General features: G+C 39.3%; 1 protein-coding gene across 1 annotated transcript in view; it reads right to left on the reverse strand.

Annotated features, from left to right (window-relative positions):
* The window catches only part of SH3GL2 (SH3 domain containing GRB2 like 2, endophilin A1), a 99,180-nt gene that overhangs the window by 16,729 nt on the left and 61,574 nt on the right, over positions 1-20,877 (reverse strand). Inside the window, exons 2-3 of the mRNA XM_030466965.1 lie at positions 5,151-5,219; positions 224-296 (exon numbers count right to left, since the gene is read on the reverse strand). Of these exons, the coding sequence (XP_030322825.1) occupies positions 224-296; positions 5,151-5,219 (142 nt within the window). The remainder of the gene's footprint in view (positions 1-223; positions 297-5,150; positions 5,220-20,877) is intronic.

The following is a 20,877-nucleotide window of genomic DNA, read 5'->3' on the forward strand; positions in this document are numbered from 1 at the left end:
TAAAAAGAAAAGAAACCTCCTGAAGTCAGCCTCCATCCTCCCTGACAGCCTAACACAGAAACCTGTATTCACCTTTGTCTTTTATTTCACGGTAACTTCCCCAAATTAGTGTTCGTCCAAACTGCATCAGTGAGGATGAGATCTATCCGGTTACATATTGGTAAGAAAGAGTTTTTGAAAAAAAAAGTGCTGCAAGTATTTTGGGACAGAGAAGTTACTTTACCTGGATTGGGTTGAAGATACTCTATCGTCTTTGCCATTATTTCCACAACTGCCCTGCTGGTAACATCCACTTTCTAAAAGATAGTGAGACAAACAAAAAGACACATGATTAAAAAATCAGTTGATGAAAACTTTGAAGAATTAGCCATTTTTTATTGCAGATTTCAGTAAAAATATATCACCAATTATAAAATAGGCTGCCTGCCTCTTGCAGAGGGAGGTCTTTTAAAATCAGAGTAAGGAAGACTAGGTATCAATCAGCTTCCAGTTTCAAGAAATCTATCACCACCAACACAGACCATTTATTTCCTTTTCTGAATCCATGAAGAATTATTTTATATTTAGGAATTTAAAATTCTTAGGACTGAAAAGCATCAGTTCCTTCTACTGTAATAAGAATTTTTGCTTTCTTAAGCATCAACTTCTTAAGATGCATATAGCAAAGTACAAAACTACTCTCCCTCTCAGAAATCAGGCCTCAAAGAAAAAATGCTGCTTTGGCAGATTTGGGAATCCCTGTAATCTGTCCTGTACTCTGCATTTATGGAGACACATTGCATTTCTCTGCAACGTGAAAGTATCCCACAGAGTGGACTTATTTAACATAACGACAAGTTCCTATTTTGGAAAAAGAACACCTGAACTATGTCAGTTGCAGCATGCTGTGACTGACCTCTTTCCTGTTTCCTGTTGCCACTGCCATCTGCCAGGTCTTGCTCTATGGTTTACACAAAGAAGCAGTAGAGGTCTGCCAGCCCTGTACTGCCTGGTGGGAAGCCCAGAAATGGCTAGAAGGCTGCAGAGGAGAGTGGGGGTGAGAGAAAAGAAGGCTGGGGATAGGCAGTAAGAGGATGCCCACTGTCTGCAGAAAAGATGGCGAAGGACATGGAGTCAGGCAAGGAGCATGGAGGCAGCCAAGGAGTTAACTCCATTCTCTTCTCAGCTCTCAGTGCTCTCATCTCCTGGAATGCCAGTCAGTGGTGACCATGAGCACTATGTGACACTCACCCCTGGCTGTTGCAATGTCCTAGTTTCCCCTCTAAACCTTGCATCAGTATTCTAAATCTTTGCTATCATCTTCCAGCTTTGTCAGCAGCGTCTAAACTTGTACATTCAAAGCAAAGCTGGGCAGAAGGGAAAAAACTCTGTAGCACTTTAGCTGTAAAGAAGTACAGAGGACATGCCCTTCTTTGTTTTCTATGCATTTTTCCCCATATCAGTATACAAATGTACAGATAAAATAACTTCTGTCTCTCTTGATCTGAGTTAGGTATCAGATATGTACTCTACAAATACCTTGCGGTAGGTTGTGTTGCAGGATTTGCTAGTACCTTTCAAGTCATAACCAGAAAAAAATCTGCCCCTACTGTTCCCTCCAACTGAAATATTTTCACTGGCACACACAGCTATGTCTCCTTTTTTTTCCTTTTTTTTTTTTTCCACTCCATAGAAACACTCAGTGCTACTGCTGCCAGCCTCACCAAGCACTCCTCTGTTGAGGGGCTATCCCCTCCTGCCTAAGGCACTTTGCCAGTGGAAGCCACTTAACAGGACCTCTGAACCTGTGAACGAGTATTTCAATCCACTGTCAACAACCTTCAGCAGACAGCAGTTGCTACTTTTGACACATGGTCAAGGAGTTGAGAATTACAGGCACCTTTTGCCATTGAAACAACTATCTTGCAGGTGGACATTCTATGTTGTAGTATCTCGAAGTATCACAGATGCAGTGATCAGAATATTGTGGAGTCTGGGGTGCTGCTGAGCATGCTGGAGGTTATTACTAAGACAAAGATTTAGATTTCAAAAGAGCAAACTTCAGCTCACTCAGAGCTCAGCTGGGAGGAGTTCCATGGGAAGCGTCCATGGAGGATAAAGCAGGTAGTGAGTTATCAGAGTTTTTCAAGAACACTCTCCCAGAAGCAGAAAAAATTAATCCTCTTTAAATATAAGGGAAGTAGGCAGAGCAGGAGACCCCCTTGGGTTAAATATGAGATTCTGACTTTGTTCAAACCGAAGTGTATCAGAGATGGAACAGAGGACAAATACTTGTTGAGAAATATAACAGCACTGTCAAGGTGTGCAGAGATCTGTTGGAAAAGCAAAAGTTCAGCTCAAACTGAAATTGGCCAGAGATATCAAAACTACAAAAAAAGTGTTCTTCAGGTACATAAACAACAAGAAGAAAATACTGGTCTATTGTTAAACTGGATACTTGAATTAGACACCAAAAATGAAAAGGCAAAGGTTCTCAACACTTCTTCACCTCTCCCTTTACCAGCACTATTGGTTCTGGAGAACAAAAATCCAGGGCAACTGTCACAGTTTAACACTGGCCTGGCAATTAAACTGAATAACAGATGTTCTCCATTAATTCCACCCCAACCCACCCTGTAAAGAAAGGAGAACAAGAATAAGGGAGACTTATGGGTTGGAAACTAAACTACCCAGATTTAATGAAACAGTAATGATAAAAAAGGAAAAAATACTAAATATATATAAATATACAGGAAAATTGATACCACTTTCCTCCCCCCTTTGCCTCTATAACTCTCATGTCACCACTGAGGCTGCAGGGCAGTCCTGGGAAAGTCCAGGCTGGACTCCTAGAGTCAGCAGCAGTCAGAAGCTGGAGGCAGGAACACACAGATTCAGGCTGGAATGGATCAGGACCACAGGCAGATGAACGGATGGAATGCTCCCAGGATGCCTCCCGGCAAACAGGGACAGGAGAAAAAGGAAGGAAGGGAAGGGATTTGACCCTCATGATCCCTCAAATTTATACTGAGTATGACGTGTATGGGATGGAATACTCTGGTCAATTTTGATCATTTATCTTGCCTACTCCTCCCTAAAGGAGGGTTTGCAGCTGTGACCTCTTTACTCCTTTTCTTCTTCCGGAGGGCAAAATGTTCCTCAGAACTGAGCAGTGGCCTTGGCTCAGCACACCAATCTCTGGCTGTAACTATAAACATTGAGTGTTATCAGTCCCAGAAGCAGACACTGACTGTTCATTTCAGCAAGTGCAGCTACTTACAAGAGACTTAACTGAAAGCAAAAGTAAAAGAAAGAAAATTACCTTTATACTGGCCCAAACCAGGACAGCAATGCAAACACAGACTCATCATCAGTGAAGGAATCATTGGTACATGATCTATTGCAGGAGCTTAATGCTTACAAATCGATAGGCCCTGACATTACCCACTCAACGGTGTTAAGTAAACTGACAGATGTCATTGCAACATCCATTCTCCGTAATTTTTGAGGGAGATCAGGGCATAACCCCGAAGACTGGAGGAAGGCTAATGCCACCCCCATCTAGAAGAAGGGCTTACAGGAGGAGCCAAGAAATTATTTCAGTCACTGAGACCATTATGGAACAAATCCTTCTGGGGACTATCACAGGTCAAACGAAACAAACTACTGGGAAAAGCCAGCATGGGTCCTCCAATAGCAAATCACACTTTACAAACTTGATTGCCTTCTATGACAAAGTAAGATGCTCAGCTGATGTAGGGGAAGGGGTGAACATTGTATACCAGGATTCTCCAAGGTTTTCAATATGGTTGTCCACAGCCTCTGCCTAGAGAAGCTGATGCATTATGGTCCAGACAAGTGGACTGTGCAGTGGGTGGGGAGCTACCTGCATCCAGAGGGTGGTGGTAAATAGCTCCTTTTCATACTGTCAACTTCTCACAAGTATGGTCCTAAAAGGAGTGATACTTGACCTCACACTGTTTATTACCTTAATACGTGATCTGGATGATGTGATCGTGTACTCTGATAAAGTTTGATGATGATACCAAGCTGTTGTGGAGAAGCTGAGTGGAGAAGTGGACATCTCAAAAAGGAGAGCCACCCTGTAGTAAGATCTGCATAGGCTGGGAGAGTGGGATAACAAGAACTTCATAAAGTTCATTGATGACAAATGTAAGGTCTTGCACCTGGGAATACTTAACCCAGGACTGCAGCACAGATTGGGCTCAACCTAACTCCATGGAAAGGGACCTGCAGGTCCTGGTGGACAACAAGCTCAACATTAGTGAATTCTCTGCTGCAGAGGCAAAGAAAGACAGTGGGATGCTGGGTTATATCTACAAGGGCATCACCAGCAGAGACAAATAAGTCATTATCTCACTCTACTCAGTGCTTCTCAGGCCACACCTGGAACACTGTCTTCAGTTCTGGTCCCTGATATACATAAAAAGATATGAACAGGCTGTGGAGGCTGCAGAGAAGGGCTAAAAGTATGGTGAAAGGAGAGGGAAGCCTGCCATAGGAGGAAAGGCTGAGAGAGCTGAGTTTGTTCAGCCTTGAGTAAAGAATGTTTAGGGGAGAACTCATTACCCTGTTTCAGTATTGAAAAAAAGTGGCTACAAAGAAGATGAAGACTCCCTTTCTGTAAGAGGAACTCCACAGTTATTCCAAAGGATAATCTGACTGGACATAACAGAAATTTTTTCATAATGAGAACAATCAGCCACTGGAATAATTTCCCCAGGAAAGTGGAGGATTCCCCAAAACTGGACACTGTTAAAACTCAGCTGGACAGGGTGCTAGGCCATCACGTTTAGATTGTGCTATTACATCGAAAGGTTGGATGAGATGAACTTTGAGGTCCCATCCAGCCTAGTGTTTTATGATTCTATGTTTCTTCTCAGAGAGCCTCTACAATGGTTCAACTGCAATTAATTTTTATCTGGCATCAGCCTCAATCTCTGAAGGAAAAACTGGCAATAAAAAAAGTACCATTTATCATGCATGTCTTGCTCAGAAAACAAAAAGAAATATGAAATGGAAAGCTCAGTCCTGCTGAATAAAAATTAAGTCTTTCAAAATTACTTAAAAGATTTGAAAAGCTTTGAAATTCCCCTCCTAAAAAAAGAAAAAGGGTGTTAACAAATATATGCATTTGTACTTAGACTTACCCTTTCCATTTCTTTGAAGTCATCATCTAGCTTGGTTCCTTCTGCACCTCCTACTTTTTCACTCACTTTCTGCAGATAAAAAAAGAACAAAAAACAGATTAATTGATAACTGAAAAATCTAGCCTTTGTTTTACTGGGGAGATGTCAGGTGATTTTTATTAGTTGGTACAACAATCACACATAGTATTCTTTCTGAATGACTTATTTCAACCACTCTTTAAGTTAAGCAATCACAAAATAATATACTAATATTTAGGTCTCAGATATCCAGTCTGCTGTTGTCAGACACCAGCATGTCTTTGCAAGACCACATCTCCATTTCTCTGTTGAATGGTTGAATGAACATATGTTTCTTGGAACTTACCAAGGAATTATTCAGCAATGTCAGAGGTGTATTCAATAGACAGAAATATACATGGCTGTGTGTTCTGATGAAAAAAGAGGTGTCTTGTGAGAATGAACTGGGGAGGGAAACAAGGCCCTAAAAAAATTCCAGAGATGCACAACTGCTGATCAGAGATGAGCAACTGCTTTGTTCAGTGTGTATCAGTGCAACACCAAGAGTAAGAATCCTGCCTAAGTACAGAGAAAGAAGAAACTTCATGGCCTGACGCTGACCACCTAGTAGGCACCCACATCTGAGAACTCTAAGAAACATATTACGTCAAGCACAACAAGACCTCCACCATTAAAAAACCAAGTTTATAAATAAAAGTGCTAGATTAAAAAAAAACAAACATACAAAAAAGTTAAGAGCTTGAGGTTAACCTGAGTTATACGTAAAATACCTGATTGACACATATTAGGAAGAATGAAAGGCAACTTTGGTCTCATGTCTTTAGTAAGTACTCATTTATTTTTTTTTTAGAAAACACTCAGTTTGAAAACTAATTGGAAAATTATTTTGTCCTACTTTTTCATTCCACTAGTTCAGTGGAACACTCTGAACTGAATTTCCTTTTACTGTCAGTAAAAGTGATAGTAACAGATTTGAAAGGCAATTGCTATGCAGCACCATTCAAGATGGATTTTAACAATTGCATTGTGAATCACCAAGGGTTTTAGTGGTGTAATTCCACAGCTAAATCAGGTGCACACAACCCAGTGAAGGTACTAATCTTTCATTAGGCAGGTATTTGTCATAAGAAAATCATCAGACATATGACTTTCTGTTTTCTATCCGTATTTAGTTCTTTGTTCTTAACACCATTTAATTTTAAAAACTTTTTTAGTTGTCTCTAAGTCATCTTTATATTTTTTTAGTTAAATGTAACTACTAATTTCAGTGAGGCGACTTCTGGAATAAAAAAATAAAAAAAAACAAAATAAGAATTGCATTTTTTTCTGCTTGCTTTCAACCACTGTGTTAAATCTTCAATAGCTTTCCTTTAGTACAGAGAGAAGGAAGACCCACAGTCAATCACACACATGCTATTAATAAAATCCAGACATTTGATTAATTTAAAATTATCCCCAGTTCACCTCAACAAAGCTTCAAGTGCAGCATGGCCAGCACTTGATAAAACAGGCTATAATAATCTGTGCAATAGATAATAGCTATCAGCTCTGTTTGTTTTCTTTCAAGTCCTTGCAAATCATTACCCCAAAAATGGTTCATTAATGAGATGCTAATACTATGAAACACCCTCAAATAAAAAAATAACTTTATTTAACATTCCAGTACAGGAGAGATGTGCAAATATTTCAAACGTTTTTGTATCAATAATCTGAATGCAAATCCATGTAAGCATTCTTTTATCATTAACCTGAATGCACATAAGTTTGTGTGATCTGTAGTATTGAACTTGTGCCTTACACAGACAGGTGAAGTGCCAAAAAAAATTAATTGTAATTATGCATCACAATCACAATAGTGCATCTCTGCAATCTGCTGAATCTACTGGAGTGGTCATTGCTAAATCAAAAGGCACGTCAACTCTCTCTTCTAAACACACTTTCCATTTTTGGTCACTTTGTCAATATCATCCTCAGAATCACAATCATGAGTCATTCATTTAATATGACTAACAAAACTATGTACCAAGCAATTATTTTGTGAAGTGTTGCATCAAGTACTGTTACAGACAACAGAGGTGAGTCAAAGGAGAGATGAACTGAGAAGTCTTCAGCCCTTCTGGAGCTGTGTTATTCTTCTCTCAGCATAGTTACACCATAGACCCTCAAGAAAGTACCCTCACATCCACTATCCAGACAAAAATCTGGTTTGGAAAAGCACTGACAGGAAAAGATAAGCTGAACTTGCTGCTGATCCCACTTGAAAATTTAAATACTTGCTTTTCTTAAAGGCCACAGCCATTCAACAGTCAGAGATGAGAACTCAAATTAAGGATTCAAGTTTAAAAAAGAAATAATAAGAAAAAAATTAAACCCAAAAAATTTCTTGCCCACAAGGACAGAAGGGTGAAATCTACTCAGAAGAAGGTATTTCTTGCCATTGAAAGGCCATAATCTAATATGGTCAGCTAAGATCACCAGGACTGAGATAGGCATCTTAAGCATTTGCAAAGGAGCCGACATCTATGCCATCACCATATTGACAAAATTAGAGATATTCTTAAACCCATTTATATCTATCCTCCAATCCAACAGATAAAGCATTTCATTCTGATAACTGCTCCAAGATGGTCAGATTGATTACCATAGGTCATGAAGCTATGCCAGTTTACATCAGCTGAATATCTTCTCTGATGCTAAAGATTAAGTAGGTAGAGACATTGCTAGCTAACAGCTAAAGCTACTCAGAAAGCAAGAGTCCTTTGATATGTCATTTGAGTAGAGGTTTTCAATATTTTTGTTCTTGCTTTACAACAACATAAAAATCAGACCCTTTTGCATTGTCTTGAAAAACACTACCACTGCATCAACTCCTAGTCCCATCATGTGGAAGAACAAAATCTTAATCTGATAACACAGCAAACATTAATTATTTACTTTCTGATTAATTATTTACTTTCTGATTATCTTTCTTTTTCTAATGTTGTTTATCTATTCCATCTTGCCTCCAAAAACCTATTATAATAAAATAATCCTTAACATATCAATGTATTTTCAAGAAAAATAACTGATTCAATATACATTTCTGGGTGGGGTAAAAAAACGTTATGACAAATATATAGAACTTTTTTACACCTAAGAATGTCATATTTTACAGTCAAGATTTTAATATTTTAGATGTGCTATGTGTCTTAAAGCAAATTCCAACTGTATAAAGATCTCATTTCCACTCAAGAAAAATATTACCATCTACTAGTCAGAATGGTTTCAGTAGGCACAATAAAAGTTGTGCCTACTTAAGCAATCCTACACTTGAGAAAAACATAAACTTTTTCTTTTTTCCTTAGCAGATAGCGTTAAAAAGGGTGGGGTTTTTGGTAGATGCTGACAGGATCTGGAATATAAACTATGGTGACAGTAGTGTGGCTTGGTAGATGGAACTCATGTGAAACAAAAAAACTTGTTAGGTCTTAGTTATGGAGCCATTTGTTCCATTTTTCAAATTCAGTTGCCTTTTATAGACTACACTGATGATCACTCTTACAATATGCAATACAGCATTCCTCTAACTAATGATGATATGAATCTAATAGTCTTTTTTCACTTCTCAGAAGATACTAATGTAAATCAAATATGCATTAAGTTATTCCCTAAGAATTGTGTTCTTCAGCACTATGAAACTGTATTGTACTAGACTGCCTTCTGAACAATTCACAGTTTCAACAATGCTACCAGAAAGCCTTGCACAGTAGTCTATGCCATTACCCAAACTTGAAAATACAGAAGATTAGCAATAAACTACAATAGTAGCCACCTGTGTCTGCAGCACTTTTAATTTAATAAAATACTTATTTGGCAGCATGTATAGAAAGGAGCTTTGCTTCTGTACAGAACTAGAAAACCTGCTTTGAATTGATTAGCACTATAAATGCACTCCCTTTGCCTATGCTGCAAATTGCATGACCTGTTTGTAAAGCATTACACCACAGCAAGAATGAAAAAGCAACAGCCTCTTTATAGCATCAATTCATTGCTACAAATGCAGAGCAGAGAAACATTTTTACTCAAAGCAGATAGCAAACTCATATTTTTCTTCTGCTTCTTCTACAGTCCTATCAAATTACTGAATAGTGAACAGAATGGTAAGAACAGAGGATTTACTATATGAAAGCTACAAGAAACAGTAATGATTGGAGATTACAAATTAATGATGGAGAAAACCAATTCTCTCTGTAGTTCATGGCTTGATAAATGCAAGTCACCATGTTGACTTGTCATTCCTGATAGCTTAGTATCTGTTCCACAGGTTTCTATTAATCTACCAGACAGTTTTTGCCTTCTCTACTTTTGCTTCTCATTATGAGCGTTCATGTTCTGGAAGCACACTGCAAGAAACATTTTCATGTTTGATGAAGATTTTTAACATGTTCTAAAATGCAATGATGCCTTGTTAGCTATTTTTTTTTTTTTTAAAGGAGATATAAATGACTTGCAAAACAAAGGGAAAAAATGAAGACATAGCTGACTTGCAAAAGAAATATACATTTTTATGGGAAGAAGTTTGTGTACACATGGTGAAGGTTTGCTGACAACATAGGTTTTTCAGAAGGATAAAACATTTGAAAAAGAGCATTTATAAAAAGCACTGTCTTTAATAAAGATTTCCTTCTTTCCATTACTACACATGTCAGAGTAAGATAAAACTACCACTTGCAGGCAAATTTTTCAGTCTGTCATCTAATCCTGCACAGCTTGGTATTTATGGTATCATGGTATCACAATTTGTTACCACAGAAAATATGACATATGTAATCCAGATTTATGGCCATGGCCCTGGTTCTCTGCAGATAATGAAGCATACTTAATTATGTCAAATTGCACTTTCAGCAATCACAGTAAGCAAGAAATATATTTTCTGGTGATTTCAGATGCATTAGAATAGGTATTAAAAGAAAAAAAACACCTCATAAAACATGTAAATTAGCTGTAGTTTAGATTTCTGCTCCTTCTCCAATTGACATCAGAATATACATTAAAAGTAAGACCTTTCACAGATAAGTCTGGAGATAGTTTATCTTCAGAAGCATTCAGAGACCGTAGAAAATATCAGTGTTGGTCCACTGCACCTTATCCTGTTCTGGAAAGGAATTTAACATCTGATTTCAAATGAGGAAGACTAATATTACTCAATCTTTTCTAGAACAGCCATCTTGATGAGAGCCCAATGATCCAGTAACATTAGTCTTGGAAAGCTTCACAAAACTCAACAAATGTGGTAAAGTCCTAATGCATGAGGCTGTTTGCCTCAGCACCTCCCTGGATGGGCTTTTGTCAACATCATCATTTGACAGGTCCTCCAGTTGCAGTGTCTCATCTCTATTATGCAGGGGCACCATCTCTATTATGGTGGGGGAAGCCAGACACGGATTTCCTTGCTGCTCTGGGGAGGGACCTCTCCCCTTTCACCCCCGTGTCTCTCTGGTTCCCCCCCCTCTGCCTGGTGACTGGAGGGCAGGGGGTCTTCTCCTTTTTGTGGTTCCTCCACCTGTTGCCTTTGCCCCAGGGCTGGCAGCCTGTGGCTCCACCCATGTATCTCCCTTTCACATTTCCAAATACTCCTCAACCTTTCCACCTCTTCTTTCAGTTCTAGCAACAGACTGAGCAGGTCATTACCTGGTCACAGTATACACTGGTACTGTGACTGCTTTCCTCTGAGCAACAGGCTCAGACATCCTGTGCAGCCCGACACCTGAACAGCAGTGTGTGCCTGGCTCAACCTCAGTCTGAGCTGCTGCATTATTCTTGGCCATGACTTTGACATGACGGGATACCATAACCGGGGTTGTCTTCTGGGTCTGAAAAGACTGCAGCTGACCTCACCTCCAGGCCTGGCACCCCACACCCTTCTGCTGCCCCACACCTTGTTTGCCCATCCCATTTGCCACGCTTTGCGCTTCTTTTTTTTTTTCTTTTCCAGTTGCCATAGGTTAGCCACCCCGGCAAGAGTCCCACACCATGACCTGCTGGAGTCCCACCGAATCATTGACTACCATTCACAAGACAGGGAAGCTTATCACCCTCTCCCTTGCATTTATAATTCTTTGAATTCTGGTCTATTCACCTTTTCATTTGTAAATACCTTGTGCAAAGTAGTAACCATCAAAAGGATATAACATAAAACTGTAGAGCAAGCCACTTCAGTAGTAAAACAAAATTAGGATCTCAACATAACAGACATTCAAGATACAATAATGTCCGCTTACTTTTCATTAATAAATGTCTCTTCTCCAGCTGAGACACCTATAAGGACAGTCTACAACACCAGCTCATCCTTCCCTTCCAGAGCTGAGGAGCACAGTGACTCCACTGCTACCACAGAAGCTGTAAGGGGTCATGAAGACAGTGTGAAGGGCACATGAGAATACAGAATCTCCAGGGATGTTTATTATTTATCTTCTGTTTGCACTGATACTTTGATTATGCCATTGAAGCTTTGTCTTCTCCTTGGCAAAATGAAGAAATACACTTGTTTATCACACGGGAAAATTGTGAGCATTAATTTGCACTTGCTACCGCTTGCCAGCAGGACCGTATCTAACAGATATGTTCATAATGTAGGTAAGTATCTGCCAGATAAGCCTGAAATTATCTTTTCTTTTTTCCTTCTTCCACTCACCAGATATATTTAAGCATGAAAAAATATACTCCCTCCCTTGATACCAATGAAATCACTTTCTCCTAGAAATCTTTGTTTGTTGTCCTATTCCACCACAACACACAGGCCAGATAGGTTTATCCTCCCTTAAAAGTTCTCTTGACTTTGATATTGGATGTATGAAATGTAATGTCATATATGAAGTGGACTGTTCAAAGATCAGGAAGTGAACTGAATTTTGGAAAGTGAAAAGGGAAGGCGATGACTGGACTCTGAAAGATTTTCTTTCATGTCTCACAAAGCACCTTTACATACATATATTTGTGTATACAAAAAAATAGCATAGGCTTGTTAGTCCTCACACAGTACTAGAAGGACTCATAGCTCTGTTAAGAATTCCACTAGCAGTCTGAAGTCTGTACAGAAACCTAGAGACATTTGCTACAGATGTGACATACAAAAGACACAGAAACTGGCAATGCTAAAGACAAGCCATTGCTGAACCTTGTCAAGTCATGAATGAAATTCTTCATGGGATAGGGTCTCCAGTAAAGCCAGTGATAGCAGGAAGCAGAAGAAGAATGGCCCAGTGGAACTATTTCCACCGAAGAGAGATTAAAAGAGATTAGGATCCCAAACTCCAGCATTATTGCAGTGTAAGAGGTATGCCTTGTGAGCCTGACCAGTGTTCCTACTCCTCATTTAAAATCATTCTCTTATTTGCCTTTTCTGTCATTTTTTTTTTCCTTCTTAATTTTTCAGCTAGAGCTGTCAAAGAGGAGGGAAAACAGTGTCTGAACCAATCCTTTCTTTGACCAAACTGGTTTTGCTTTCTGTCCACTGCAGAATTCCTGCAGCTCCAGCATCACAGAAGAATCATTCACATTCAGCGGTGGCACACAATATGAAAGTATGCTGCAAGCTTCTGCACTGCCAGGAATTACTGCAGAGCCTCTGCTGCAAAGCCACTGCATTACATTGGAGGCTGTCCACCAGTAAGGGAAATAAAGCAAGGTGAGAACGGGAAGAACTGCTGAGGAAGTGCTGGTGTAGCAGTGTTCTGCATTGTATCTCTGCATGGAAAATCCCTGCACAGAGCTACTAACCATGGCAGATGAGTTATGTACTACCCAAGAGAAGACAAAAATTGAAATCACCTACACATTCCAGTGACAGAGGTGTGTTGACAGCTGAGATATCCACAATAACCAATAGAATCCATTTCACAGTTAAAATTATTACTGAAGTTTTGCATGTTTACCAAACACACCCTTTAGGAGGCAAGCTCTCTGAAATTTTTTTTCAGCCACAAAGCTGGTCACAATCCCAGCACCTTTGCAGTTGAAAGTAGCCTTGAGATTTGGCAAAAAACAGAAACTGGCAAAAGCTGAAAAGCTGCCAGAGAGCTGAGGACAGTCAGAACACTGTGTGCTTTTTTAACACTCTGTCCCCAGCAGGCCACCAGTATGAGAAATAAAGAAGCTGGCTTTTTAAAAGTGGCTGTATTAGCTAGAATATCTGCCAATCTCGGGTTTTTTTCAGTACACAAAAGGAGCAGAGAACCTATTCCCCTGTGTTATCTATCCCCACAAAGTATTTCTACTTTGGATCACAACAGTAGCATGGCACAGTCCCTTTGGTGGACCTGTGGGCAATAAAACATTCACAAGTTTTTCACTCCTGTGCAAAGGAATCTGGGCCCACAATACTTAGTTTTCCACACAGCAACAGCAGGAGCCCTTCCCTATATTGCACTTGCCACAAAGAAGGAGGCCAGAGGTGCTGCTTCCCAGAGTGCCAAAAAATCTGGTAGTTGCCTGAGTGTTTCATCAGTGTAAGTGGCTCACTCAGCTGAGTGGTGAAACTCTGAGGAAGCAAAAAAATTAATACAAGAACACTAATAGTTTTGGAGGTTCTCAGATTTCCTGCATAGAGAGGCGTGAAGCACTAGCTTTCTCATCTGAAACACTGTCAGTCACCAGCTCCTGACATATCACACTGTTACCTTAAATAAATAATGTTTTTGTATTTTACAAGGAGAGTGTGAGCCATGAAATGACACATTCTTTCAAACTTTCATACCTCTCTCATGCCTCCAAGTAATTTTTAAGAAGCTTTAAGGGGCAGATTCTTCCTCTGGGTAGACAGAATTGCAGCTCTAAATTTTGTTGCTGCACTTTAAGACAGCTGAGATGTGGATCTTAAATTCAGCGATGCATGACAGCACATAGAGTGAAAAAGAGGGAAAGAAAATAGAGCATTTATCGCTAGCATCCCAATCTGGAACATAGGTACAGAATATTCATAGATCACGATACATCTTATCTCAGCTAAATCCACTAACACACACTTGTTTCTAAGTTCTGCAGAAAAAAAATAATTTCTTTCCCCTGCTTTACTTTGCACATGCAAACCTCACCACATTGCAGACCCAGTCAGGGTACAGATGGCAGGTGGCTTAAACAATCCCATGGTTTCCTAAACTATGCCACCAGACTACATGAGCTCACCTATTACTTTTCAGCACAGAATTCTTCCTGCAGCAGTGGTTTAAGCTGCCAGTCAGACCCAAGATTCACCCTTCAGAAAGAATAACACTTAGTTTTTGGCTATTTATCTAGCTAACTTACATGTTCTAAACATGAACTTTGAAAATACTGTAGAATATTTCACATGCTGGTGTATCAGGTGAAGAATGCTAGGGCACAGACTACCACCTTGCTAATATCTCTACAAAGCGTAGAGTCCAAATATCTAATCAGCATTATACAAGCACTGATGCAACGATATGATGTTGATCAGTGAAACAGACTCTACTACACATAACTTTGCTAACTAATTTTTTTTGACAGTATTAAAGCTCTGAGGGTGTTGCAATTTCTTTATCTCAGCACAGGGATTAATTAAAGTTTTTGCCCATACTCAGGCCAAAAAAAACCCCTTCAGAAATCCCCCAAAATGCAAATTAACAGCATGAGACTTTTACAGCAATTAAATCCCATTGAAGGCATATTTTATAACTCTGCATAATGTACACCAGTCTACATGTCTTCTGTAGGGTGAAAGGCAGTTTAGTCCTTAGCATCTGGAAACGTGAGAATGCTGGGAACAGTCAGAAGCTGCTAGAGGCCAAGAGAACAAAACGTGGCTTAAATATGATTCATCTATTTAACAGCTGTACAAACTGTGCTGAACTCTTCTCTTCATTTAAAATGAAAATTTTCACATTAAAAATGTGAACTTACCTCACATTCAAAAATGCGTTTGCTGGAATTTGTCAGTGAATTAATAACTATCTGTCAAAGACAAGATGTTAAAGGGCATTTGTGAGGGAAAGCACATCTATAAGCTGTGGATGTTAGCTGATGCACATTTTCTTTCTGGTGTTCCTATTGCCGTAACATCTTAAAGGCTGCACTCTGTACAGTACAACAAAATGCCAGTCTAAACTATCTGTATGTTTTATTATGCTGTTGGGAGTGCTGGTAATTTATTAACTACATAGCAACCCAAAGCCATCCATCACTTCTAGTCTGAGAGTAGCATATTTAGAAATGGCAGAGATTTGCTATTAAGTTTTAAGTTTGTTATGTGAGCACAACATAAATTAAGCTGAATGCCCTTTCCTTAAATAATGTCGTGTTTCTCACACTCTCTGTGTAACAGCAGCACATGCCCAAGTATTGGCCTGTTATCAGGGGCAGGAGAGCACTACACAACAACAATAACGTTCAGCAAGCTCTGAGTATTTCTGGTGTGATTCCTTTGATTGATTGAAACGGTGGTGTGCTGTTTTTGTCCTTCTGTGATGTATGCAAATGAAAAATAGAAAGAGGAACAGATGAAACATATTCACACATAAGGAAAAAATGATGGACAACATCACTTAGCCTGACATTGTCCTGCATATGAGCTTGCTACAGAGTGCAATAGCCAGGAGCAGCTTTACTTTGGCAGCTGCAGCAAGGTCAGCAAGGGAATTCTGTTAGTAAAAGCAGTAGCCCCTTCCTAACAAAATTAATGCACAGCCATATCCCAACAGGACTAATCTTTAAATTTGAAGATGATAATTTTCCTCCTTCATCCTTCGTGTGTATCAGACACTAGAGGCAAAGGACATTTTGGAAATGGACAAAGGAAACAAAGCCTGTTCTGACTTAAACAATGCTGCAGCACATCAGCAGCATCCCTGAAATCTAGGCATACCAGCATTACAAAGCATACACACACTACTAGCACAAAGAAGCATACCAGCACTAAGTGAAAGCAGATCTGAGCCTGATGCTCTCTGATACCTACTTGGAAATTCCAAGAGGTACAAAAGAGAAGAGATAACTGACCATGAAATTTGCCTGGAAACAAATTACACTAGAGCACTGATCTCACTAACTGGCTCATGGAAGGATGGATCATAATACAACATGGATCAACACAGTAAAGCTTTAAATGTAGTAATAATATGTGCCTGCAGTTCTAGGTGGTATTCAAGATACTGATGCTTTGATAAGGTCCCTGTGGAATAGGGAAATGAAAATATTTTAAAAGGTTTTTACCTGATTTACAAAGCAGTGTCTTACTACCAGGAGGAATATAGATACTTTTGAGAGAGAGCAATGAAATGGGCATTTTTTGCTTGTTACCTCACAATTTGCTTGGATTATAGAATTCAGATGAAAATATAATAAAAAAGAGCATTGAGCATGGTAAAAGGCCCTGCAGAGAGCTCAAAAAATTGAAAATATTTACAGCTTCAAATATCTCAAGATATTTACAGTCTTTTAGTATTTTACAGTCAGTCTTTCAGTCTTTTAAAGCAAGTGAAGCTCTGAGCCATTGTAGATCAATTTACATATATACCTGAAGTTTCACAGAAAAATGTTCCTCTTAAAGTGAAATATCAGTTTTTCCAGGTTATATCCCCTGTACTTTTAACATTAGATGAGAATAAATTATTGCGATGACTACGTTTAGTTTTATAAAGTTATTATATACCCTTAACTTTTCATAAAAATAATATGAAGTCTTCATGACTGAGCAGTGCAAGTTCCTTTACAGCCCTTGAGTTTTAAAAACAGGTTAGGAAAATGCAGAAGTAGAACTGCTTACTTTTCTTGCTAAATACAAAAATATTAAAAGTGACAACAGATTATAAGTGAGAACTACCCAGCAAAAGGGGAGGAGGAATGTGAAAAGAGAAGGCACAGGAGAGTATAAAAGAGACAGGATCTTCATTTGGTATAACACATGAATCAGCTTCTGTTTTACAACACAAGTAATACTAACAGATGCTCATATGCTGCCCCTGTCAATGAAAAACCCATCTCTTCTTTCATCTGTTTTCTTAAAAAAATTACATTATATTGTCACATGATGATCTGATAAAATAACATTTCTTCTTCCATCTCTCCTCCTCTTGCTTTCCATAATTGCAAGTATTTAAATTTGTCCTGAATTTGAGAATGTAAATATCTTGCAGCCTGCATGGGATATTAAAAACATGTATGATCCTCTATGTCAGTCTGTTAATTACATTTAGAAGAACGTTTCTATTTAATGCAAAATTTACCACAAGCTATTCAATGTTTCTTGTAGGAAAAAAAACAACAAAAAAAAAAAAAACAGGTGAAATTTTCACATATCTAAATATGAACATCACAACGTCAAATAAAAACACATTCGTAACCTCTTGACGTAATTAACCTAACTACCCATGAGTTCAGTTACTGTGCAAATATCTATCCTACTAGTAAGTTCATTATTCCCAGGCAGTTTTATAACTGGGGGGTGGGAGAAGAGTAAGTTGTTTTGCATTCTTTCACAGCCTGTAGTTCTTTCTAAAAGAAACACAGTGATAGCAATGCTACTAAGTACTCCACTACCTTACTCTGCCTTGGAAGCTGATTATCAGTCTGAGGTAAAACATAATTCTCAAGAAATCCTCAATCTTTAACACTGTTGTTTCTTGTTTTAAAATACTATGTTCGAATTAGTTTCCATAGGTGATGTACAAGCAGATATTATACACAGAGGTGGTCAGTTTGAAATGTATAAAAGCTCTGCCATGCTAAACTGTCTTGATTCACCTTCCAATCTAGAGAAAATTGAAGACTAGCTTGCACAAAACATTGAGTTAAAGGCAGAAGCTCTTGGCAATTGTCACAGTACCACCTGCAGGTTACCAAAACTTTGAGGAGCATGGATTTCTATTGCTAGCTGATTACAAAGGTGCCTCACATTTACACAGTTTTAAAAATATTTTAAACTCCCATTTCCCCACAGTCTTCTAAAAAGCCAGCAAGCAGGAGACCCTGTATTATAACCTATACTACGTCCCTACAGACAGCTTCAGACACCACTTTTTCTCCTATGTGGGTGTGTCTCTGTCTTTACAGCCATTTTCAGTGAGGCATCTCCTTGACTGTGATCTATGCTAAATCTTTAATCACCTGTGATCAGATTTCAACATATAAACATTTTTCCCTAAATCACATCTAGAAGGGTAGATGAACTAGCTCAGATCCCAGTTTCCACCACTTACTGGAGTTCAAACATTTGTAAAGAACAGCTTTTCTTAGTAGAAAGGTAGCAAAAGTTGCTTCTTAACTTGCTTCTTGGATAAACATGCTGTACCTTTCAAAGCTGAGCTTTCACCACAGAGAACCACAGAAAAAATCCCACAGGATGAAGTAAAGCAGTAGAAGTGATGGGAATTTTAAATATCTGATAATCTCAGTGGATGAAATGAAAGGTTGTGGATGCTTTTTGCCTGAACTTTAGTAAAGCTTTGACATCATTTCCCACAACATTCTCCTGGAGAAGCTGGCTGCTCATGGCTAGGATAAGTATATGCTTTCACTGGGTAAAAAACTGGCTGGCTGAGCCCAAAGAATTGCAGTGAATGGAGTGGTCTCACAAGCCACTTATCCTTAAAATACTTCTTTTTTGAGTTCTTGAGCCTCTTATGATAACAAGTAACTGGATGCAATTAATAGTATTTTACTATTCAGACTTCAGAAATAAAAGCTTGAGAGAGAACAGTCACATTAGACATTTTGAAAGAGAAGCTTTCAAAGAACTGTCAACTGGCAACGGTGTTGAATTTTGTTACCATCAGCTGTTGTTTGATACAACAGAATACAATCAGTATTCAACAGCTATAGTGCAGTAGCTCAGAGTTAAAACCATTAGCCTCTTTGTTTTAAGCACCATTTTAATTGACTAATAAGAATACATAAAAGCTTTGCTTACCCTAGTGAGTATTTTGAAAAAAAACCTCCTTTATGGCTCAGAAGTACTCTGACTCCAGCAAGCCTTCAAATGCTGGCAGTACACCACACTTATGCTAATTGGTACAAAGCTACTTTCAAACCAGCTGAGGTTTTCCCTATGCACAGCCAGGTGACCTACTTACACCTGGCTTCCCAATAGAGGCAGCAAAGGTGGAATTCAACTAGTTTAACACTTCCCTTTTCTTTAATAAGATTTAGTAAGGACAATTATGCTTGAAGATGGTTGATGGACTTCGAAAAAGCAGTAGCATAGTGGCACGCTGAATTACACCTAACATTGCACACAGAAGGTAGGAAAGAAGGAATGGCTGCAAATATAGCTACACTTGAACATATACATCCAAAGTAGCCAAATCAAACAATCTTAGTCTCTTCTGTAAAAGAGACTCTCTGAGTGAGCTTATAATGCCACATGTTATGTGCAAGCTTGAACAGCTCTTTCACCATTAGATAATGGCAATGCAAACCCAAGGTTTAAAGTCGTTGAAATTTATCTAGAACTGAAGGTAGGCAACATGGAGACAGAGAAATCATATTGGTTTTTGCAATATCTCATTTTAATTTATTTATGTTGAACATGCCACTCACTTTGAAGCTTCATAAACCTCTGGACAATAAATAAGCTGTATTGTGAATGTGCTTGAACCTGTGAACATTTTCTTTCTGACCCAGTTGCTTTGCTACTGTGTGAAGCCACAGAACCTAGATGATAAGACCCTTTTTATATCTTTTCCTAAAGGGTATGCAGGAGCTGTGATGGGATCAGTTTTTATCTGTCTTCTGATGATGATTCAATAATCTTATATGCCAGACACACTATGCCAACATAAGCATGAAAAAATGCTAAAATAAGAGCTACAAAAAGAGAAGATCCTTGACGTAAAAAATTAGCAGCACTTTTCAAAAGCCACACACAAGAAACACTATGAAAATAAGCTTGGTATATGCAATCTGACAATTCAGGGCAGATTAAAAACATTTTATGGGTACATATATAAGTGATGATCTCAAGACTTATTATTCACTTTTTACTTTTCAAGCCTTAGTGTAGCGGGAGGAGCCCTTCTTGCTCCTAGGGCTGATCCTGAGGCCTCGGGGCTTAGCCCATTCCTGGACGATGTCCTAGGGCTGTTCCTGGGGCTCCGGGATCTACCCCTTCTTGCCTGCTTCTGGGGCTCCTTGAGCTGTGGGCTTCTCCATCCTCACTGAAGAGTGAGAGCTCTCTCCGTGGGTGTCAGCTGCTCTCTTATTGGCCCCCTGCTCCTGCACATGCTCAGGAGGGAGGCCAGACACAGGTGAACCCACACCCACTCATCAATAACTCAGGGCACCTGGTCCTGTCTCACTACACCTTAGGTTCTCCATCACCAACACAAGAGCCATTGAATCCTGACTATCAAAAGAGCCATGTGGGAAAGAAAACTATGGCCTGAGAAGTGGTGGGAAAACAGAAGCCTGGAGCAGACTGCCTTCCAGCACCACAAAAATATTAAATAAGACAAGAGCACACGGCAGTGCAGAGAGCGGCAGCGGCAGCGGTGTGAGCTGTGCCTTTAAATTGAAGAGGATTTGAGAAGGAGTTGGGCTTCCCAGAGACGGTGAAGCCAGGGCAGAGCGAGGAGACCCGAGTCTGAGCGGGGATCCTGCGAGGTGAGGAAGGCTGACATGGCAGGAGGCGGGGCTGTGAAGGGCGGCAAGGTTTAAAAAGCGGCCATTTTGGCAGCCTCCTCTGAGCACGCGGCAGCGCAGAGAGTGGCAGCCAGCCTTC

This window comes from Calypte anna, chromosome Z (genome assembly GCF_003957555.1).
Source record: "Calypte anna isolate BGI_N300 chromosome Z, bCalAnn1_v1.p, whole genome shotgun sequence".
In the NCBI taxonomy this organism is placed as follows: domain Eukaryota; kingdom Metazoa; phylum Chordata; class Aves; order Apodiformes; family Trochilidae; genus Calypte; species Calypte anna.